Genomic DNA, 21,135 nt, shown 5'->3' on the forward strand with positions numbered 1-21,135 from the left:
ACCAAGCAAACTTCTTCAGTACCCTGAACAAACTTCGGCGAAAGGAGGATTCAGTCTCGCAAGAGATAGCCGTGCTGGGCACAGTTCACCAGAGTCCACAATCGATCGATCGGGTCCAAAAAGGAAGGAAAATGAAACCGCACCCAACTTCCTCTGCTCTGAAGTCATTAAGATTCAGAGGTGTGAGAAACACTGAAAAGATCTTTCAGAGAAAAAGCACTGGAGAAAAGCCCATTTGCCATCAGAGTACCGAGCAAGTGCGTTTCGTTTTTATCGCCTTAAACTTTTGCCCTCCACTGCAGGCAAGCATGCCCATCGATCCAGGGATGGTCAACCGTTCGATGCGCCAGGGAGTTCTTCCGTTCCGGTTTGGTTTAACAGAGACGCAGATGATAAACAAAGCCAGTGATGAACCTTGCATGCTTTCTAGAACGCAGGAATTTTTCGTCCCTGTCACTCTGCTTGCTTGGATAGGATTGGGATGGGTGCGTGGTGGTTGATGACATTGTGACAGCGAGATGTAGGAGGAAGAAGAGAGACGATCCAGTTTGAAGAAAAAGAAAAGATATGGCAATTTCACAGTGCTCGTCACTCGCCAGCCATCCACGGGCTCTGTGGATGCGACCAAGTAAAGCTGTTGATCGCGAAAGCATTAGGGACGGGTGGCCGTAGTCTAGAGGTTAGGATGGATTTTTCAATCTTTTATGGGGGAATTAGGCAAAAAAATCGTGTTTCAATTGGTCTTCTTGGGTCTTACAATTTTGCAAACTAAAACTTGTAACATTACAGCGTAATCGAACACAGAATCTTTTTTCAGCTTGAATTTTCGCACTAGAATATAAACAAACTTAGATAACGAAAATGCCTTTCTAGGGGGGAAACTAGATAGAAAAGGACTAAGAGAATCAGAGTTTTTCATCTTAAAACTCAGAGTAAAGATCGTTTTACCATAGGTTGAGTTTCCAAAACAATAACTCATCAGCCTACGCGCCTGCAAAGGCTAGGAGTTTTTTTTTTACAAATTACATGAATAACGAAATTTTAAGAAACATCTTGATTTAGATGCGAGTAACATATATAAATGTTGATAACGTCTCTTTATGTACTGAAGTCCTAGCTTTGCGCAAAGGAATGTTTCTTGGTTTCTCCTCACGCCCCATGATATTCATATGCAGCCAGCAGGCATCTATAGTATTTGCTCTTTTTTCATTAGTCTTTCGAACAAGAGAGGGACCTGGATTAGTTCTTAAGTTAAACAGATATGAAAAGGATTGAAGACAGTATCAAGGTGGGCTAATTTTAACATAAGGCTCACATACGGAGTACATAATTTGGGTTTTTTTGCTAGTGTTTTCACAGTGAAAAATGTGGATAATTTAGAATCAAGGAAGAAAAATTCAACTTTTGTAACGGTCGTGGCTGACAATTTTTTTTTTTGAAACGTTGTGGCTGACAATTTGGAAGTAGGCATCAGTGTCGTTTGGGTTAACATTTTATAAATAGCAGAGAGAAAGAAAGAGAGAGTAATTTAAGAGCAAATACTAGGGGTACTTTAGATGAGCAATTTTTTAGTGAAAGATATGGGTAATATATAAATATAAGTTAGATTCAACAGTTGTTGATGATTACTGGCAACTACCCAATCGATGACATGATATTTTGTTTTTCTTTATAAGAGTTTATACCATTTCTTACTTTTCTATGGCACGGCAAACCTTAAGATCAGCATTGGTGCTCTAATATAAAAGCTGACGTCAGAGGCGTCAATCATTTGAAAGATGGTCTTCACACGCTCTTCGGACCGTAAACGCAAAAAAACCGTAAACGCAAAATTTTTAAAAGAATCTTACTAATTTGAAGTGCTAAATGAAGTCTATTTATAAAACTTTTTGCATGGATGGGCTGTAAATCGCGAGACGAATCTAATGAGCCTACTTAATCCATGATTTGCAACAGTGATGCTACAGTAACTATCCGCTAATTATTGCTTACTCATGGATTAATTAGCATCATTAGATTCGTCTCGTGATTTACAACCCATCCATGCAAAAAGTTTTGTAAATAGACTTCATTTAGTACTTCAAATTGGTAAAATTCCTTTGAAAAAGTTTTTTCGCTTTACGCACGCAAACTAAACAGGCCCTGTTTAGTATTAACGAGCTGGAGAAATGGGAGTGACTGTAGTAGTGTCATGCTAATCCATGCGCAAGGTGGGCCCCGGCCACGGTCACACTAGGCGCCTCGTGCTCCCTTGCCTGGCTCGCGCTTCCAGCAAACATAACAGCAAGCAAAGAAAAGCTGTTCTCCTCCTCAGCCAACCTGACAGTTTGCTCCGCCTCTGCCTGCCTGCTTCACCACCGCCCTCGTCCCTCCCCCTCTCTCTACAAATCTCTCTCTCTCTCTCTCCACTTCTCCCTCACCCTCCGAATTTCCCCGAACTCCGCCCCGCGCCTTTGTCGCCTTTCCGCACGCGCCGTCCGATTCGATCGCTTTGATCGACCAGGCATGGCCGACGAGACGAAGCAAGAGGTGGCCGTGACGGAGGCCGAGAAGAAGCCGGAGGAGAAGCCCGCGCCGGCGGCCGAGGAGACGGCCGCGGAGGCGGCTGTGGAGAAGGCCGTGGAGCCGGAGGAGAAGGCCGCGGAGGCGGACTCGGAGGAGGAGAAGAAGGCGGAGGAGGCCCTGGAGGCGGCCGCGGGCGACGAGGCGGCGGTGATCGACGGCGCCGGGTCGTTCAAGGAGGAGAGCAACCTCGTGTCCGAGCTGCCCGACCCGGAGCAAACCGCGCTCGCGCAGCTCAAGGAGCTTGTTGCCGCCGCGCTCGCCAACGGGGAGTTCGACCTGCCCCCGCCGCCGCCGGCCAAGGAGGAGCCCAAGAAGGAGGAGCCGGCCAAGGAGGAGGCGAAGGAAGAGGCGGCGCCGGCCAAGGACGAGGAGCCCAAGGCTGAGACGGCGGCAGCCGAAGAGCCCGCCAAGGAGGAGGCCAAGCCTGCGGCCGAGGCGCCCAAGGCGGACGCACCCGCCGAAGCTGCGGCCGAGGAGGTCAAGGCTGAGGCTCCCGCGCCTGAGGAGCCCAAGGCTGAGGCTGCCCCAGCGGAGGAGCCCAAGGCTGAGGCTGCCCCAGCGGAGGAGCCCAAGGCCGAGGAGCCTGCCAAGGAGGAACCCAAGGCCGAGGCGGCGTCCGAGGAGGCCAAGCCATCCGAGCCGGAGGAGAAGACCGTCGTGGTGGCCGAGGAGGAAGGCACCAAGACGGTGGAAGCCATCGAGGAGACTGTCGTCCCCGCCGCGTCCGAGCCAGCCGCCGCGGCCGCTGAGGCGGAGGCCGCGCCGGCGCCGGCGGCCGAGCCGAAGGAGGAGCTCATCTGGGGCGTGCCGCTGGTGGGCGACGACGAGCGCACGGACACGGTGCTGCTCAAGTTCCTCCGCGCGCGCGAGTTCAAGGTGAAGGAGGCCATGGCGATGCTCAAGTCGGCGGTGCTGTGGCGCAAGCGCTTCGGCATCGACGAGCTCCTGGGCGATGACCTCGGCCTGCCGGAGCTGGAGAACGTGGTGTTCTACCGCGGCGCCGACCGCGAGGGCCACCCCGTCTGCTACAACGTCTACGGCGAGTTCCAGGACAAGGAGCTCTACGAGAAGGCCTTCGGCGACGAGGAGAAGCGGGAGCGCTTCCTCAAGTGGCGCATCCAGCTCCTCGAGCGCGGCATCCGGGAGCAGCTCGACTTCTCGCCCAGCGGCATCTGCTCCATGGTGCAGGTCACTGACCTCAAGAACTCGCCGCCCATGCTCGGCAAGCACCGCGCCGTCACCCGCCAGGCCCTCGCCCTGCTCCAGGACAACTACCCCGAGTTCGTCGCCAAGAAGGTATGACCTCTCTTCTTTTGCATTGGTTGAAGCTAGAATCCTAGTCTAAAATTTGGGATCATCTCCAGGAATCCCAGTCCAAATCCAGCTAACAAGTTCAAAATTTCCGCATTTATGGTTCTTGTGCTTGGTTAAAAATAGGATATTCAGTTCTTCATGCCGTCGTGCTTTTTTCTGTCCAGTAAAGTTCAGAAATCTAGTACTGCAACCACATATGGCGGTGCAAGCAAAGCTGGGGTCATTTTCGCCTACCCTGTTTCCCTCTTTTACACACTGCTGCTACACACTGCTGCTTGCCAGTCATGTGTAACTGATACACATGCTTCTTGCCTAGCCGTAAAATGGCATTCAGATACTTCAGTCGTGAGGCTACTGTGATTTCAGCTATGTCAGGTGGTGAATGGTTTTCTGAATTGGGGAAACTGATTTGGTCGGATCGTTGATCGATTGCAGGTGTTCATCAATGTGCCGTGGTGGTACCTTGCAGCAAACAAAGTGATGAGCCCATTCCTGACTCAGCGCACCAAGAGCAAGATCGTCTTCTGCAGCCCTGGCAAGTCCGCGGAGACCCTCTTCAGGTTTGAAGTCTTGGGCACACAAGGATTTATATCAATCAGTGTTTGCTGAGAAAATACATTCAGAATGCGCATCCTTACATATCGCATCTAATTGGATGCAGATACATTGCTCCGGAGCAAGTGCCTGTCCAATTCGGTGGCCTCTACAAAGAGGATGACACCGAGTTCTCCACCTCTGATGCTGTCACCGAGCTCACCGTGAAGCCATCATCTAAAGAAACCATCGAGATTCCAGCCACCGAGGTTTGATCGCCTCCCTGTTTCCGAATCCTGAATTTCCTGCAAATCGCACAATGCGATGAAACTAAATGCTATCATGCACTGCCTTTGTAGAACTCCATGGTTGTGTGGGAGCTCCGCGTGCTGGGATGGGAGGTGAGCTACGGCGCCGAGTTCACCCCAGACGCAGAGGGTGGCTACACCGTGATCGTGCAGAAGACGAGGAAGGTTCCCGCCCACGAGGAGCCGATCATGAAGGGGAGCTTCAAGGTGAACGAGCCCGGCAAGGTGGCGCTGACCGTGAACAACCCGGCGTCGAAGAAGAAGAAGCTGCTGTACCGGTTCAAGGTGAAGAGCACCGCCGAATCCGCCTGAGGGGATGGTGGTTGGCCAGCCCGCTTGACCCTACTACACATAATTTGATCGCCAGCCCAGGTCCACAGGTCCATACCGCCACCATTTGAACATGTTGCATGATAGGAGAGGAGGGCAATAAGAGTTTCTGCTTCCTAGGGCCCGCCGTTTTGTGTCCCGGTTCTTTGATTATTTGTTGGCTTGCCGTTCTTTTTTTCTTTTTCTGGGGTCGCATTTGTATGTGTTTTTACTTGAAAAAACCAAAGTGAGCTTTGTTCTTGAGGTCAGGAGAGAAGTGAGGGGGTCGCTGTGGGGAGGATGCTGAGGACTGAAGAATAGCTGCTGCTCTGTACATCTCTGTCTGTACATTTTTAATCTCTCTTCCATCCAACATGTTGATTTTAGAAAGCACGCCTGATTGTCCTCTCTCTGCCGTTGCCGGCGCCATGTTAGCACCCCCATGTTCTTCCGCTGATTCCATTTTGTCGCTGCCCTTGGTTCTTTGCATCTGGCCACCGATGGTGACGAGCCGTCTCAGACAAAGCTCCATGGACGTCAGGGTCTCATCCCTTCCATGGTTAAAAACATCTCTTTGCAATCAGCAGCAAAGGCTGTTGAGCGCTGGAACTGAAGCCCTGCGAGTCTTTTTTTTTTGTTAAGGCAAGCACTGTGAGTCTTTAAGCGCTGAGAGATGCCGCTCCTAAACAGGCCAAAGAACGCATTCTCTTGCACATATGATTAGCAAGGCGAAAGGTTGCAGGCATCTTCCAGGGTGTGCTTATGCTGCTAATGATGGGCGCAAAGCCATGCTTAGGTGGTGGGACACGATGCTAGCTGCTAGGCTGTGACTCCAATCACTCAACGGAAAGCAGGGGAACCAAAGACCAAACAAAACTAGAAAAGCACAGCACAGCAAAGCAAGAAAGCTGTAGATTAGATGGACGGATGGATTCGTAACGGCTACAGGCAGAGGAAGAGGGAGATCCCCGTTTGACCACGCCGTTCCTGGCCATAAAAACCAAAAGGGGGCGCCGCCTCATGATCGCGTGTCCAGCGCGGCCACGACGCCATGATCCTCCCCTGTACCTGTGCCCACGAATAATGGAGGCCGCCGATGCGATGGCAGGGGGGGGACAACCTGTGCGTTGCTCCGTCTTTATCCCAAGCTAGCCTTTGCCTTCCCCCGGTTTTCCAGTGATCAGCAGCCAGCAGGGGGCGAGAGGCGAGGGGGAGAGCACAGCACCCCATGATTGGTGCCAGTTGACGACGTGCTCGGTTGGCTCCGCGCATACGCCGCGGTCGGGAGCGCTTGTCAGTTGTCACCGGGATCACCACCAGGATTTCGCATTCATCTCTGCGGAAGCTGCCTCGTGCGAAATTGAGTCCAAGCTGAACACAGACCAAGTTCAGAAGCTGTACGTGAAAAATGGGTCTATGCATGTCCTGGAAAATAATCTGTTGCCACGGCGGTGATGGTGGGAGTCGGGATGCAAGTCACGGTAACGCAGCTCATGCAGGCAGGAGCAGGAGCAGTAGCAGTGGCGGTGTCACGCAACGAAATCCTTTTTCTGGGGCCCACCGTAGCAGCCTACTTGTTCATCATCACCGTCATCCTCTTCTCCTCCTCCTTCCATTTAAAGACCGGAGATGGATGCGCGAACATCGTGCGTGGATGGTCCATGGTAGCTGGTCCAGCCGTCCAGACGCTCCACCAGAACTGTAACTTGCAAAGCTGCATCTGCACCGTCGTCGTTCCTAGACCAGCATGGAGAGCTCGCAGCGTGACATCTTCCAGTCCCGGATCGGGACCATTCAGAAGTTCATGAACACAGAACACCGTTCGCGTTATACAATTTGCTGCTGCACTAAGTGGAGCGCTCGACGTCCCTTTTGCTACTGTAGGATCCGTTTGGATCCACCTAGATAATACATTAGTTTGCGAGGTGGAATTAGCTGGTTTACTATTCAGCTAGCTGGAAGGGTTTTAGCTGCGTATTAGCTGACTCTATTTGGATCCACGTTAAGTGCTTAACTCAAATTAGCAATCTACTACCAAATAGCCGATTAATTGACAGTTCGATTAGCTGGTAGATCCGAACAGACTCTAAAAACTGCTCCTTACAAAATTTGCCAAGAGAATTATATATGCATGGTTGCCATCCATGGGCAGAGCCGCCGGTTATGACGCTTTCCCTTGTTCCTTCCTTGCCGCATTCCGGGCGGTCGTGGTGGGAACGATCGTCGTGCCGATAATAGGCCACCCGCGGTCCTCCCTTTCACGGTGAGCCCCGTCGTGACTCGCGAGCGGGAGATGCTTCGGTTGTCGGTTGACCTCCGCGACCGCTGTCGGGACTCCGGATCAGGCGAGCAGTTGAGGAACCAGCCGGTGTACATGTACTGCCGGACAAGCGCCGGACAGGCACTCCGTCGTCGGGGCTCGGAAATGATGGCGTTCTCGCCATCTCGGCCGCGCCTCGCGGTGCTCCTCCGTGATCCCGCGGGTGGCGGTGCGTGGGAGCGCCAGGGGGCAATCGGCACGTTCTCCGTGGTCCCTTGCAGCTGCAGTTGCCCTTGGATCCTCGATCAGGACGACCCCAGTAGCATCTTGTGCCATGCGTGCACGCCCAAAACTCTGCTGGATTGCTGATACTCAAACCAAGATTACACGGATACCTTGCTGTGTAAGTTTGTAACCATGTAGGCACACTCCGCCGCAGATAAACCTGCTGCAGGAACCTTTTGATCTCAACTTTGCAGAGCTCCTTCAAAAACTTTGCAGAGCAGCGTGTAAGGTCGTGTTGGGACTTTAGCCCTATGACATCAAAGAGAATTTTATCATTTAGAAGTATTAAATAAAATCTAATTATAAAACTAATTGCAAAACTCCTAGACTAATTCGCAAGACGAATCTAATAAGATATATTAATCTATAATTAGTTGATGGTACAATAGTATTACTGTAGCAAATCATAGATTAATTAGGCTTGTCGGTACATACAGATACAGACAGGGGTACCTCCTGCTAGTGTGTCCAACCCCAGGGGCGCGAGGTTATCCGTAACCTCGCACTAAGCCTTTGGGTGACGGGGCGTAAGGCCTGGGCCTGACAGCTGGGGTCACGGTCTCCGGACCTCACACCGCGCTCTAGTAGGTCCGGCGCCTCCACGTACCCACGAGGAGAAGGTCCTCAGGAACGGCTACGGAGGGCCCGGACCATCGCGAGGTGGTCTTGGGCCCTACGCGTGGAAGCCGGACCTTCAGGGGGGATCTGTGCGCCTGTGCCACCCAGGGCGGCCCGGACCTCCCTTCCCACCTGGGAGGAGGTCCGGTGCCGCCATGTGCCCCTAGGGGAGCGGCCGCTAAACCAGCACCGCCACGTGTCCGGTGACTGCTAGCCTTCTGCTGGAAGCCAGTCCAACTACCGCATTAAATGCGGGTGGTTGGGGTGCGCGTGCTTGAGACAGGGCATGGGCTGCTCACTGACACGTTGAGTAGGTATGCTGACACCACGGTAAGCCCGCCAGTTACCGAGGCGGCGCGTCGCATGACCGCACCGCATGCGCGGGCGAGCGGCGTGTAGTCACGTCACAGCGCCACGCGCGTGAGCGAAGGGGTATTATGACCTGCTGCAGAAGGGCCGCGGCGTGTGCGCGGAGGCTACAGCACAGCAGGTCAACATAGCCTCTTCGTCTGTCAGCGGGAACTGACCCTACAGTGACAGCACGTCTCTCACTACGCATGTCACTGACAGCACAGACCCTGTGCTAGCGAGACGGCACGTGACCATACCTTGGTAGAGGATACGCACGGGAGCCGAAGAGGAAGATTTTCAATTTGTGGCATTTAAGGCTCCAATATGTATGTTATTTAATATGTCGCCGGATCCACCTGTCAGGACCCCCGCTCAGTGTACGCGCTCCCCTTAAGCCTATAAAAGGGAGAGCGCGCATGTTAGAACTCAAACGTCAAAAGTTCCACTAACACATAAGTTTCACAAACTCACAAGCAATACAACACATAGTGGACGTAAGGTTTTACGCTCCGGCGGCCTGAACCACTCTAAACCCTTGTGTGCTTTCCGTGTTCTTACAACTTTTGATCTAGCATTCCTTGACTTTCCCCAAACTCATTCTAAACTGGAATTAGACGGGTACTTTCCGCCACCCGGCTGGAGAAATCCTCCGACAAGGCTCATTAAGTTCGTCTCGTAATTAACACTCATCTATGAAAAAATTGTATAAACAAATTTTATTTAATATTTCTAAATTTAAATAATAAAATTCTTTTTAATGTGATAGAGTTGAACTTTAGTCTTTCGCAACTAGACGGGCTTTAGCTTTGACGTAATCCGTCAAGAACCGGGAGAGAGGAGGGACGAAAAAGGCATGCACAGCTGAGAGGACGCGACCCCCCCCCCCCACCCCCCCACCCCCCCCCCCCCCGCCCCGATGGATGGAAAGGAAGGATGGAAGGCGGTGGTCGGCAAAGTGCTTTTGGATGTGTACGTACTACGTAGGCACCAACGACACAGGGCACCGTTGCAGCGAAAGCGCGCGATCGATCTGATCTGATGGCTTCCGTCGCAGAGCACGCGGCAGCCCGTTGGATCCGCTTGGAAATTGAAACGCGCATGGAAGCGCATGCGTGGGTTCCTGTCTGCGATTCCAGCAGAGGATTTCGTATGGACTGTAGCAGCAGAGGCCACGGAGCAACGCTTCGTCGCTTCAAAAGGATGACCCAAAGTTAGATTCATCCTCCAACTTTCAAATTAATCAACATAGTCCCTCTATTTTAAGATCAAAATCGTCCCTTTACCGATATTACACACTATAATAATATAAGATAAATAAAAAATTATCCTTATTTTTCACCTCCCCAATTTTCACTATTTTGTGTCACTGTTTCGCTCATCTTTTTGCAATATTTTATATGATGGTACGTAGTTATACAATAAGCAGTTTAATTTTACTCTCCACGCATTCGCAATATAATACGATGCATGGGTAGATAATATATTCCAAATTAAACACATCGGCTCTTAAATGAATTTAGAAGGGAATGAACTAAGGGTAAAGAGGACTTTTTGCATAAATCTCATATTATTATAGGGTATAATATTAGCATAAGGGTGAGTTTGACCCAAAACGAAAATTGAAGGATTATATTGGCTAATCTAAAAGTTGAGGAATGAACTTATCTCTGTTTAAAGTTAAAGGACTAAAACGTCTATTTTACCCAGAAAATAAGCAGTCAAAGAGATCGAGGACGCTACCGGCCGCTGCAGGGCAGCAAGATCCTCTCCTGAAACCTGCAGCTGCTACAACCTGCAAAACCGATTTGGAACGGCGGCGATCACTGGCTAGGGAAAAAGAGAAACCGTACTGATTACAGGAGATGAAACCATTGGCTCCATCTCAGGAAAAAAAAAGAGAATACAAAGAAACATGCTGAGCAACATCTAATCGATCGTTTCCTGACAGACTGACACCAGTAACCGTGACATGCCGCTTCAGCAGCAGCTCTTCATCGATCGTGCCTTCTGCATCTCACTTTTATGTTTTTGTTTTGAGGAATCTAGCTTCTCGCTTTCATCAACCACTTGATCAAAGTAGAAGAAAGGCGTGAAGAGGAAAAGGGGGGAAATGAGAGAAAGGGAATGGCGCATTCCATCAGGGAGAAAAAACATGGCATAACAAGGACAACGGAAATGATAAGCGGCGTGAAAAGGAAAGTGAGGAGGAAAGCGACGCCTACCAGAGCGCGCGGCATGTTTGGGGAACCGGTAAAGCTAGCAGCTCCTAATCCTGATTCATCCTTTTTTTTCCAACAGGCTGCTAAATTGCTAACCGCATGAGCAAATGTATACTGGCATTCCGGCAGTCATCAAGTCCACATACAGCACGTCATCCCTTCCATTTTAGGGTTCAGACACTATTCGTATAGTACAATAATACAGGTGGCTGCACAGTAGCAGTGCCATGCCATGCCCATTCCCTGTTCAATGAAAGGTTGCAATAAAAAAACTAGGGAAACTAGATAAAGACTTCCTTTATATCTAAAAAGTACAGTACATGGTGTGAAGAGTGAAGACTCTGTTGGGTAGTACTGTGTTAACAATCGGCTGTTTGGACCTTGGATTCATCCCACGCAAGGGCAAGGCTAGAGAAAGGTGAAGGTCCCCTTGCTGCATCGGCTGCGGTTTTGGCAACCTGGGAAACCGACCAAAAGCTCCGGGATTCAGGCCTTGGGTCTCGAGGTCACAACAAGATTCTTCTCCATGGCATCTTTTTTCCTCTTTGATCTCCACTTCTCCAGAGCTTGGTTGACTACTTGACTCCCATTCCCGAGAGGTTGGTCTGATTACTTGATTAGCAGCTAGCGCTCTTCCTGTCATGGTCCTGCATGGCTGAGGCGCCGGAAGAGCTGGGAGTATTGCAGCTGCAGAGCAAATCATAGCCCCGGCCACTTGAAAAACTTGCTTCACCGGCCGGCGGCTGATGAGCAAGATTTGCAGCGCAAGATCCATTGGTGATTGGTGTCTCCGTAGATTTTTTTTAAGAGGCGTCAGTATAGTTCCATCTGCTACTTGTGACGGACGATCTCCATGCAACGGCCAATGTTGCCTTCTGTCGTTTGTTTCTGCGACGCAGATCCTGTGCAGAAGCAATGTTTCTGGGCCTGCGCATTGGGGCCTGAGCTGACCACCCCCGCCCTGCACATTGATCAGCTCAGCGGCCCATGTTGGACTACAGATGAAAAATCGTGGGTTCAGTTACACAGGCCCTATAATATTGGGCTGAAATCAACCTAGGGTCTTTCTTGGTTATGCAGGCCGTGTTGGGCTACCAGAAGAAAAATCGTGTTGGGCCATATAATATATTATTTCTTGGTTTGAGACAACATTTTTATTCTACTAGATCATTTATTCTTTTAGAACAAATTTTCGACGGCATGCTGGTGGGACAACTATGCAAAATTTTTGAAACATTTTTCTTGATTTGGAACAGTTTTTGTTTAACCAAAACTCTTTAGTAATAGTTCTTTTTTATGGTTTACTAGACAAACAATCTTTCTATATTCTTGGAATATTTTAAAACAATAAATATTTCTTTTCCAGTTCAGCCGGAGCATTTTGATTTTTATGAAAAGGAAAAAGTCTATTTTACTCCTATCAACAATTCACTTTATCCACTTAACCTCCTAAACAAAATTCAGGCTCAAACTACTACCCCAAACTATTTCAATTGGTCCAATCTACCCCCTAATGAGATTTCTCTTTTTTATTTCTCCACTTACAAGTGGAATTTGAACTTTAAATTTTGCAATGTAACTTATAATATGATGCCCTATGCTAGAAAAATATATTATAATTTTTTTCATGCAGAATTATATTTTTATGATTAATTTCGTGTTAAATGTTTCAAAATTATGAAAATAATCATTTTTAATGTATTTTTTAACATATGACATCCTGTTCTCTATCCACTCATAAAATTTGATCTAAAAATTTAATTCGTACATGGAGGAAAAAAAGAGAAATATCATTAGAGGGTAGATTGGACTAATTGAAATTGTTGGAGGAGTAAATTGAGTCTAAATTTTACTTAGGAGGTTAAGTGAACAAAGTGAATTGCTGAAAGAAATAAAATGGACTTTAAATAGTTTCTGGTAATGACTTTGCAATAAGCTTGTTGCTGTTAGATGAGGCCTAGGGGGGCCTAGGGGCGGTGGCTAAAATAATCAATGATTTGTCTCAAATTATCATTATGTAAGCTATCGGTGATTTAAATGGCTACTCTTAAAGGTGGGCTGAATGGAATAATGGGCTTTTAGACTTGGTCAGTGGAATATATGATGGTTTGTATCTTCCTACCTACGCGGAACGTAACCATATCAGTGTGCAGTGGCGGAGCCAGGCCCCGTGTTGCGTGTGCTGCAGCCCGGATACTAGGCTTAAAATATAATCTTACATTAGTTTAATAAAAATGTGTAACATGGTAAAGCTAGTATGAAATTAGGCATTGGTTAGCTATTCAGCCCGGGGCATGACTTATTTCCACTAGTACAAAATCACCTAGTAGTCCCGGTTCCTAACCTTTTTAGTTCCGGTTATGGAACGAGACTACGAATCCGGAACTACGGATTATTAGTTTCGGGTGCTTAGGACTCGAACCCGAGATCCCTTGCCTCACGCACATATTCTTTACTATCATACCTACATAGCACATGTTATTTTGAATGAGATGCAATCCTTTTAAACTAACCCGTGAAGAACCCTTTAGTCCAGGTTGGAACCGGGACTAAAGACCCTTTTAGTTCGGGCTTTTAGTTTGGATTGGAGCTACCAACCGCGGGACTAAGGGTCATCTTTAATCCCGGTTGGTGTTACCACCCGGAACTAAATGTTTAGGACTTTTAGTCCCGGTTGGAGCTAACAATAATCAGGACTAAACGATCAACTGGAAATAAAGCTCCTTTAGTTCCCTGCCGACCCCTAGCTGTTGAATCTGGAACTAAAACCTTCGTTAGTCCGGATCCAAAACTGGTTGGGACAATAAAAAGAACTAAAGATTCTTTACCTAGTAGTGTTCCAGCTCCGCCCCTATCAATGTGTTGACATGGTCCTCGTGGAGGTACGGTGGCGGTGGCAGAATCATAGCAATGTGTCTTGATATGGTCAGGTTAGAGCATTGGCGGCGGATCCAACAAACAGAAGTTGCCGAAGCCTCGAAGACAAGAGTAGATGGGGGAAAAAGAAAAGGAAGACGCGAAGGTATCGCTAGTGACAAGGAAGGATAGGGGGAGGCAGTGACTAGCCTAACATGTTCTTGGACAAAATCACGAGCGCATCACCTGATGCGATACCAATTTGCGTGTCCTATCCAACAGGCATATACCACAGCTAATACCACTTGTCACTTGTGTGGCCAGCAGATGATCGAGCTTCCCAGTACCGAAGCCTGCAGCATGTTTTTTCTTGGCAGACGTCCGGTCATCATCTGTCCCGTTCCGCCGCTTCAAAGTCAATATCGCGTGTCAAATCTCATTTTATCACTCTGACAACCGCAGATTAATATGGTTTATTACCTAGCTTCATGCGTGCACCCACCGATCCTACTAGCTAGTTTTTCTGACAGCGAAATCTACCGCTCTGTAAACTAAGCAGCAGAAAGTTTTCACATCGTAGCAGAAAGCCTACCTAGATGTATGCCTGGTGACGACGACGACGGCTTACCTAATTCAGCAGGAAAAGTGCAGGATATGTACTAGTACACCTGAAGTTCGTGCCAAAAAAGAAAAAAAACAGTTTTGATCGGCTAGGGTTTAACTGTGATGCGATAGGATCGTTGGAATCGTGATAAACATGGATGGAGAAGCGAAGCTGCATTTGCGCACAGGCTCCCATCGATCGTCCTCACTGTCGCTGCCATTCAGCCAAAAAGGACCTGAGCGGCCAGCACGCGGGCATGCATGGCCGGCACGCTTGGCGCCGGGGCCGACAGGTAGGGTCTGCATGGACCGCCGATAAGGCACACGTCCACATCGTTCCATACACGCAGCCTTACTTAGCAGTGATCAGAATTCAGACAGATTACACCGAGCGCACGTATATAGTAACAGTGTCTGAAAATCGCGGCGGATTCTCAGCCACACCGTACCTACCGGTCTTCTACGTCCCGATCGGTTGCGTACAAATCCCAACAGCCCAGCAGGCCTGCAGCTCTCGCGAGGTGTGTGCAGCTGCGCCCGGTGGTCACTGTCGTCCCGGCCGGACAGTGCCCTCACCCTCCTCCTCCTCCTCCTCCTCCATTATTGGTGCGTCGATGCGATGCTCGGTCTCATTATTTCGATGCCCGCCACTGATCTGATTTGATTCTCGCTTTCGTTTCGCCTTTTTTTGGCCGGCCGGCCCCCTATATTTCTCCTCCTCCGTCTCCGATCCCCGGCCGGCCGGTACTAGGATAGGCTGCTGGGGAAGGTAGATTATATTGGCAGCGCGATGAAGATGAGCTCGGGCGGCTTTGAGAGCGCGAGCACGATCAGCGCCGGCGGCTCAGCCGGCTCGGGCTCCCGCAGCTCTGGCTGGGGCTCGGGCTCCTTCAACCTCCGGAACCTGTCCAAGGTCATCCTGCCGCCGCTCGGCGGGCCGTCCGGCCACAGCCAGTTCCACGCCGGCACCGACAAGTGGGTCATCTCGCCGCTCGACTCCAGATACAGGTGACGGATGGAATCTGATGGTGGTCATCATTAGATGATCATCTTTGCATCCTATACGGCTATACCACGCCATCTGCTGGATGGGCAATTTGACATCCGTGCCGCCATGGGCGGTCGCCGTCGATCAGGTGCTGGGAGACGTTCATGGTGGTCCTGGTGGCGTACTCGGCGTGGGTGTACCCGTTCGAGGTGGCGTTCATGAACGCGTCCCCCAAGGGCGGGCTCGAGGTGGCGGACATCGTCGTGGACCTCTTCTTCGCCGTCGACATCGTGCTCACCTTCTTCGTCGCCTACATCGACCCCAGGACCCAGCTCCTCGTCCGAGACAGGAAGAAGATTGCCCTCAGGTCAGGTACTAGTACGCTCCGCTGGCCGCTGCGCACACCACGCCTTGCTCTTGCCTCGCGCATTGCAGCTTCCCAGCAGTTAGCTTTTCTCGATCGGGCGCATGCCAATGGCCAAAAGTTTTACAAGCCGTCTACGATCAGGCGTCTAGCTAGGACTCTTAGCAGGATCATGCACCTTCGATCTCTTCCATCGGCCCTGCCTCGGATGCTAGTTTTTTCTTCTCCGATCCGGCCCTCCCTTTCTTTTCTTTTAGGTGCACGGAGCCATCGACCCGTCAGAAAATGGCAAGGGTGGTTGGTTCTGGGTGTCGTTGGAGATTAGCTCAGCCGTCCAATTTCCATTCTGATCATTCACTACCTTTTCTTAGTAAAAAGAAAATTGTTTCCGACCTCTGATCATTCACTGTCGGATGGGGACATGCAAGTTCGTATTCGAGATGCTGCTTAATTTGGTTCAAATTCTTGAATGTGACAGCATGCTAGTACTCTAGTAGGGAGATTTCATTCGGGAAGCACACGATGCCACATTTCTACTCCTAGTCAGGAAGAAAAAGCAACTAGCAGAAGACCACTTCATGACATATAGGTCAAGAAACCATAATATCAGTAATGGATTCCACAGTGTATATATGGGACCCAAAACCAAACCGCATTGTTGATCCGTGAAGTTGTGGCCTTCCTGGGGCCGCCGCTAGCTGATAGTAGAACTAGAACGCAGGCACAGTGCCGCGTGGGTGAGATGCGTGTGCAGGCCTGGGACGGTCCAAATGGACCATTTCGATCGTCATCAGATTGTGGTAGGTGACGTTTGTACTCTTGTTCCTCTACCCCAGATTCGATACTCTGGACGTATGTACTAGCAGCTGGCTACTACAGTATTGTACCAGCTTTCGATATTCATGACCATAGAATGCTTCATTCTCAGGATCTTTTTGGAGGAAAAACAAACATGTTTTCAGAGAAAAGTCGCTTCAGATTTCCTGCAGCTAAAAATCTGACGCATATCAAGCCATAAAATAATCTTCTCGCAAAAAAAGTAGGTAAAAAAGAAGAAGGAAGAGACGGAAACCCGGAACCCAATTTTCTAGACTTTTAGTACAATGGGCCTTATCCCAGAGTGCGGCGAGCCCAAACTAAAACGGGCCTTGACAAGGAGAAAAAAGGTCCTTGATTGAATAGACCAAACTAAACCGGGCCTTGATAAGGTGAAAAAACGGTCCTTGATTGAATGAATATTGGTTGTTCCTCTTCTGATCGAGCAATTGCCAATGGACTGACGGGCGGTGCTTGCGCAGGTACCTGTCGACGTTCTTCATCATGGACGTGGCGTCGACGATCCCGTTCCAGGGCCTGGCCTACCTCATCACTGGCGAGGTCCGGGAGGGCGCCGCCTACAGCCTGCTCGGCGTGCTCCGCCTCTGGCGGCTCCGCAAGGTCAAGCAGTTCTTCACCAGGCTCGAGAAGGACATCCGCTTCAGCTACTTCTGGGTCCGCTGCGCGCGCCTCGTTGCGGTCGGTAACCACACACCAGCTGCTTCTGGATTATTCAAGAACGCACGCACCAGCTTTCCGTCCGGTGGCTGAATTCTGAAGCATCGTCGTCTTGCTCTGGCCTGCACTGCACGTTTCGGTCGTTCAGGTGACGCTGTTCCTGGTGCACTGCGCCGGCTGCCTCTACTACCTGATCGCCGACCGGTACCCGGACCGGGACAAGACGTGGATCGGCGCGGCGATCCCCAACTTCCGGCAGGCCAGCCTGCGGATCCGCTACATCTCCGCCATCTACTGGTCCATCACCACCATGACCACCGTCGGCTACGGCGACCTGCACGCCGAGAACACCGTCGAGATGCTCTTCAACATATTCTACATGCTCTTCAACCTCGGCCTCACCGCCTACCTCATCGGCAACATGACCAACCTCGTCGTCGAGGGCACCCGCCGCACCATGGAGTTCGTAAGCGCCACCACCATCTGCTCCTCCTAACAAATAATGGCCTGCAGCACCTCCCAGGCGAATTACTAGATTATTAGATGACACGATGAGCACTTGTTTGGATGATGATGGATGCAGAGGAACAGCGTCAGGGCGGCGTCCAGCTTCGTGGGGCGGAACCGCCTGCCGCCGCGGCTGAAGCAGCAGATCCTGGCCTACATGTGCCTCAAGTTCAGGGCGGAGAGCCTGAACCAGCAGCAGCTCATGGACCAGCTGCCCAAGTCCATCTACAAGAGCATCTGCGAGCAGCTCTTCCTCCCGGTCGTCAAGGACGTCTACCTCTTCAAGGGCGTCTCCCGGGAAGGGTTGCTCTGCCTGGTCACCAAGATGAAGCCGGAGTACATCCCGCCGAGGGAGGACGTGATCGTGCAGGACGAGGCGCCGGACGACGTGTACGTCGTCGTCTCCGGCGAGGTGGAGGCCGTACGTTTCGACGGCATCGACGAGCGGGTGGAGGCCACGCTGGGGGCGCGGGACATCTTCGGCGAGGCGAGCGCGCTGAGCGACCGCGCGCAGGGCTTCTCGTTCCGGACGAGGACGCTCAGCCAGCTGCTGCGCCTGAAGCAGGCCACGCTCAAGGAGGCCATGCAGAGCAGGCCCGCGGACAGCGTCGTCATCATCAAGAACTTCCTCAAGGTCGTCGCTCGCCAATCGTCTCGCATCTCTCTGCTGGTGATCAGTGACTGAAACGCTTGCATTGCTTGCCTCGGAATGTCTTGCAGCATCAGGTCGAGATGCATGGCATGAAGGTCGAGGACTTGCTGGGAGAGAACTCCAGCGAGCAGGACGACGATGCTAATAATGTGCTGACGGTGGCCGCGATGGGGAACAGCGGCTTGCTCGAGGACCTCCTCAGGGCCGGGAAGGACGCCGACGTCGGCGACGCCAAGGGCAGAACAGCATTGGTAAAGTGAACACGTACAAAGTCACAAATTCATCAGAGCAATTGCATGCTGACAATACATCATACTGTACACTGACTTTTGGGACCCTGTTCTTGGCGACGCCGGCCACCCGCAGCACATCGCGGCGGCGAAGGGGTACGAGGACTGCGTGCTGGTGCTGCTCAAGCACGCGTGCAACGTGAACATCAAGGACGCGCAGGGCAACACGGCGCTGTGGCACGCCGTCGCGTCGGGGCACCACAGGATCTTCAACATCCTGTACAACTTCGCGCGCGTTTCCAGCCCGCGCGCCGGCGGCGACGTCCTGTGCCTCGCGGCGCGCCGCAACGACGTCGGAGCGCTCCGGGAGCTCCTCAGGCTCGGCCTGGACGTGGACTCGGAGGACCACGACGGCGCCACCGCGCTGCGCGTCGCGATGGCCGAGGGCCACGCCGACGCGGCCAGGTTCCTGATCATGAACGGGGCCAGCGTCGACAAGGCCGGCCTCGACGGCGGCGGCGGCTCCTGCCCCGGCGGCGCGCGGCTGACGATGTCGCCGGGCGAGCTGCGCGAGCTCCTGCGGAAGCGGGAGCTCGGCCACCAGATCACCATCATAGACCCGCCAGCGGCTGTCCCGGTGCCCGGCGGCTCGTCGTCGGGGCACAGCCGTCAGGGCAGGTTCCCGAGCGCAAGCACGGACAGCGCGCGCTTGCCTCGGGTGAGCATATACAAGGGCCACCCGTTCGCCAGGACCCAGAGCTCGGAAGCCGGCAAGCTGATCAACCTGCCCGCCACGATGGAAGAGCTCAGAGCCATCATCCGTACGCCCAGAAAACCATAGCTCATTTCAATTCAGCTGCAGCGGCAAACTCACTGCAGGGTACTAGTAAACTGAAAACTGAACCATGTTCGTTCGTTCTTGTGCTTCCTTTCCCTTTTTCTTCAGGCGAGAAACTGAAAGTCGTCGACGCGGAGAAGGCGCTGATCGTGAACGACGAAGGAGCGGAGGTCGACTCCATCGACGTGATCCGGGACAACGACAAGCTGTTCGTGGTCACCGAAGAGAATCTGAGGAGGCTGGTAGCAACGGGATCGGTGTCCGCGTCGTCGTAGGCTCGTAGCTAGCATCTGTAGATTCGGGTGTTTCAGCAGTAGTAGTGCGTCACAAGGTAGATGTGCATCCAACCAGGAGTGAGTTGAATAACCGAGTCACCTCTATGGCGCTGATTCAGAGAACGTGAGGAGTGTCGTAGAACACAGCAGCGGGGGAAAAGAAAAAACAGATCTATGCATTGAAAATGCAAATCCAACCCTGTGCAACCCAATCGAGATGGGTGCCACGTGCCTCAATCTCGCAATACTAACCATCCCACTGATTCCTAACTCATCGGCCGTGTTTATATAGCATGAGTGCTCTGAAGATCAGCTAGTATTTGACGGGGTCCACCGGCTGATCTCTGCAATTTCTACTGACGATGACTATGCATCGCTCGCGCAACAAAAGTATGAGCTATCGTCTGAAAAGAAGCGGCGCCTCAATTATATTCAGCGCAACATGGGCCAACAACTCTTTCTCTTCTCCCTCGCACTCGTGAGTTCCTCTTCTTTTCTTTTCCTTGCACTCGTGATTCACCGAGCCGGGTTCGTGGTTTTAGGGACGAGGTCCGGGGTCGGAATTTTGAGGTCGGGGTCGATGATGTTTGCTAGCTGTAGTGAAGGGTTTTTGGGCGGCAGCAGATCGACAGTAGCCACGGGTTGTGGGTGGAACGGCGAGATGGCGGGGTGCAGCCGGCCGCGGGTGACGAGGAATATTTGGTGGGCGGTGGGGGAGGCGGGGGCGTGACGGCGAGCTCTCTCATTGAGCTGGATTTGGGCAGCGGCGGCCGGTGGTGGCGAATCCGATGCCGGGAGCCACTAAAGATGGTAGAGGAAGCGGCGCGGGGGCGAAATGAGGATTGGGACGGCGACAGCCGGTGGAGGCAAATCCGGCGACCGGAGCTGATGGAGACGGTGGAGGAGGAGAGCGTGACAGCGAAGGGGTGTGGGACAAGATGGCCGTTGTTGAGGCGATGGGGACGAATAGCCCCGCTTACTGCAAATTCTGTGACCGCCACCGGCAACGTCAATCTTTGGATCCACATAAGCTCCACATCACCTTGGTACCACACTGATCGTGCTTCTTTGCTGGATATTAATGTAGCCTAGCCCAGTGCTCTCTCTAGCGGCCTCAGCAGTGCTGCAAAATGTACTCTAATCCACCTTTCTCTAGTATAGTTAAGCAACTAGAGCATCTCCAACAGACTACTCATATTTTACACCCAAAACACACACTCTTTCCATTACCAATACTTTCTTTTATATTTTTTGCAATAGTCGTAACTACAGACTATCAAAATCCAATCACCAAGGATACGGTAGAGGGATGAATCCCCTTCATTTAGGTGAGAGGAAGATGTGTTTTTGCGATTACCAAAAACTTTTATGCGATGGGAATTGAATCGGTAATCTGCTGGAGCAGTTTCAATCATGAAAATATTAACTTTTTATATTAGAGAGAGGGATGAGTAATCTGTTGGAGATGGTCAGTAACCTTAAGATGCTCGCTTAAGTGTCTAAACTAAACTTTGCTAAGGATACCAATGAACGTTAAAATCGCCCTAATTAGTTAGCACAGTACA

At 51.2% G+C, this 21,135-nt stretch overlaps 2 protein-coding genes across 4 annotated transcripts; both read left to right on the top strand.

Annotated features, from left to right (window-relative positions):
- Nucleotides 1-2,281: 2,281 nt before the first annotated feature.
- Nucleotides 2,282-5,423, top strand: LOC112886675 (patellin-3-like). Its single transcript, XM_025952641.1, has 4 exons — nucleotides 2,282-3,861; nucleotides 4,315-4,439; nucleotides 4,541-4,682; nucleotides 4,773-5,423. The coding sequence occupies exons 1-4, from the start codon at nucleotides 2,506-2,508 to the stop codon at nucleotides 5,031-5,033; spliced, it is 1,884 nt and encodes a 627-aa protein (XP_025808426.1). The 5' UTR covers nucleotides 2,282-2,505; the 3' UTR covers nucleotides 5,034-5,423.
- Nucleotides 5,424-14,758: 9,335 nt separating this feature from the next.
- Nucleotides 14,759-19,840, top strand: LOC112887769 (potassium channel AKT2). 3 transcript variants are annotated; one of them, XM_025954032.1, is made up of 8 exons: nucleotides 14,759-15,230; nucleotides 15,359-15,577; nucleotides 16,873-17,089; nucleotides 17,217-17,534; nucleotides 17,652-18,209; nucleotides 18,296-18,478; nucleotides 18,594-19,278; nucleotides 19,404-19,840. In XM_025954032.1, the coding sequence occupies exons 1-8, from the start codon at nucleotides 15,013-15,015 to the stop codon at nucleotides 19,568-19,570; spliced, it is 2,565 nt and encodes an 854-aa protein (XP_025809817.1). In that variant the 5' UTR covers nucleotides 14,759-15,012; the 3' UTR covers nucleotides 19,571-19,840. The 3 variants fall into 3 exon arrangements, with proteins under 3 accessions (XP_025809817.1, XP_025809818.1, XP_025809820.1); XM_025954033.1 differs by lacking the exon at nucleotides 14,759-15,230 and having other exon boundaries at nucleotides 15,456-15,582; XM_025954035.1 differs by lacking the exons at nucleotides 14,759-15,230; nucleotides 15,359-15,577 and adding an exon at nucleotides 16,618-16,782.
- The last annotated feature ends 1,295 nt before the right edge of the window (nucleotides 19,841-21,135 follow it).

Source organism: Panicum hallii, chromosome 3 (assembly GCF_002211085.1).
Source record: "Panicum hallii strain FIL2 chromosome 3, PHallii_v3.1, whole genome shotgun sequence".
NCBI classification, from domain to species: domain Eukaryota; kingdom Viridiplantae; phylum Streptophyta; class Magnoliopsida; order Poales; family Poaceae; genus Panicum; species Panicum hallii.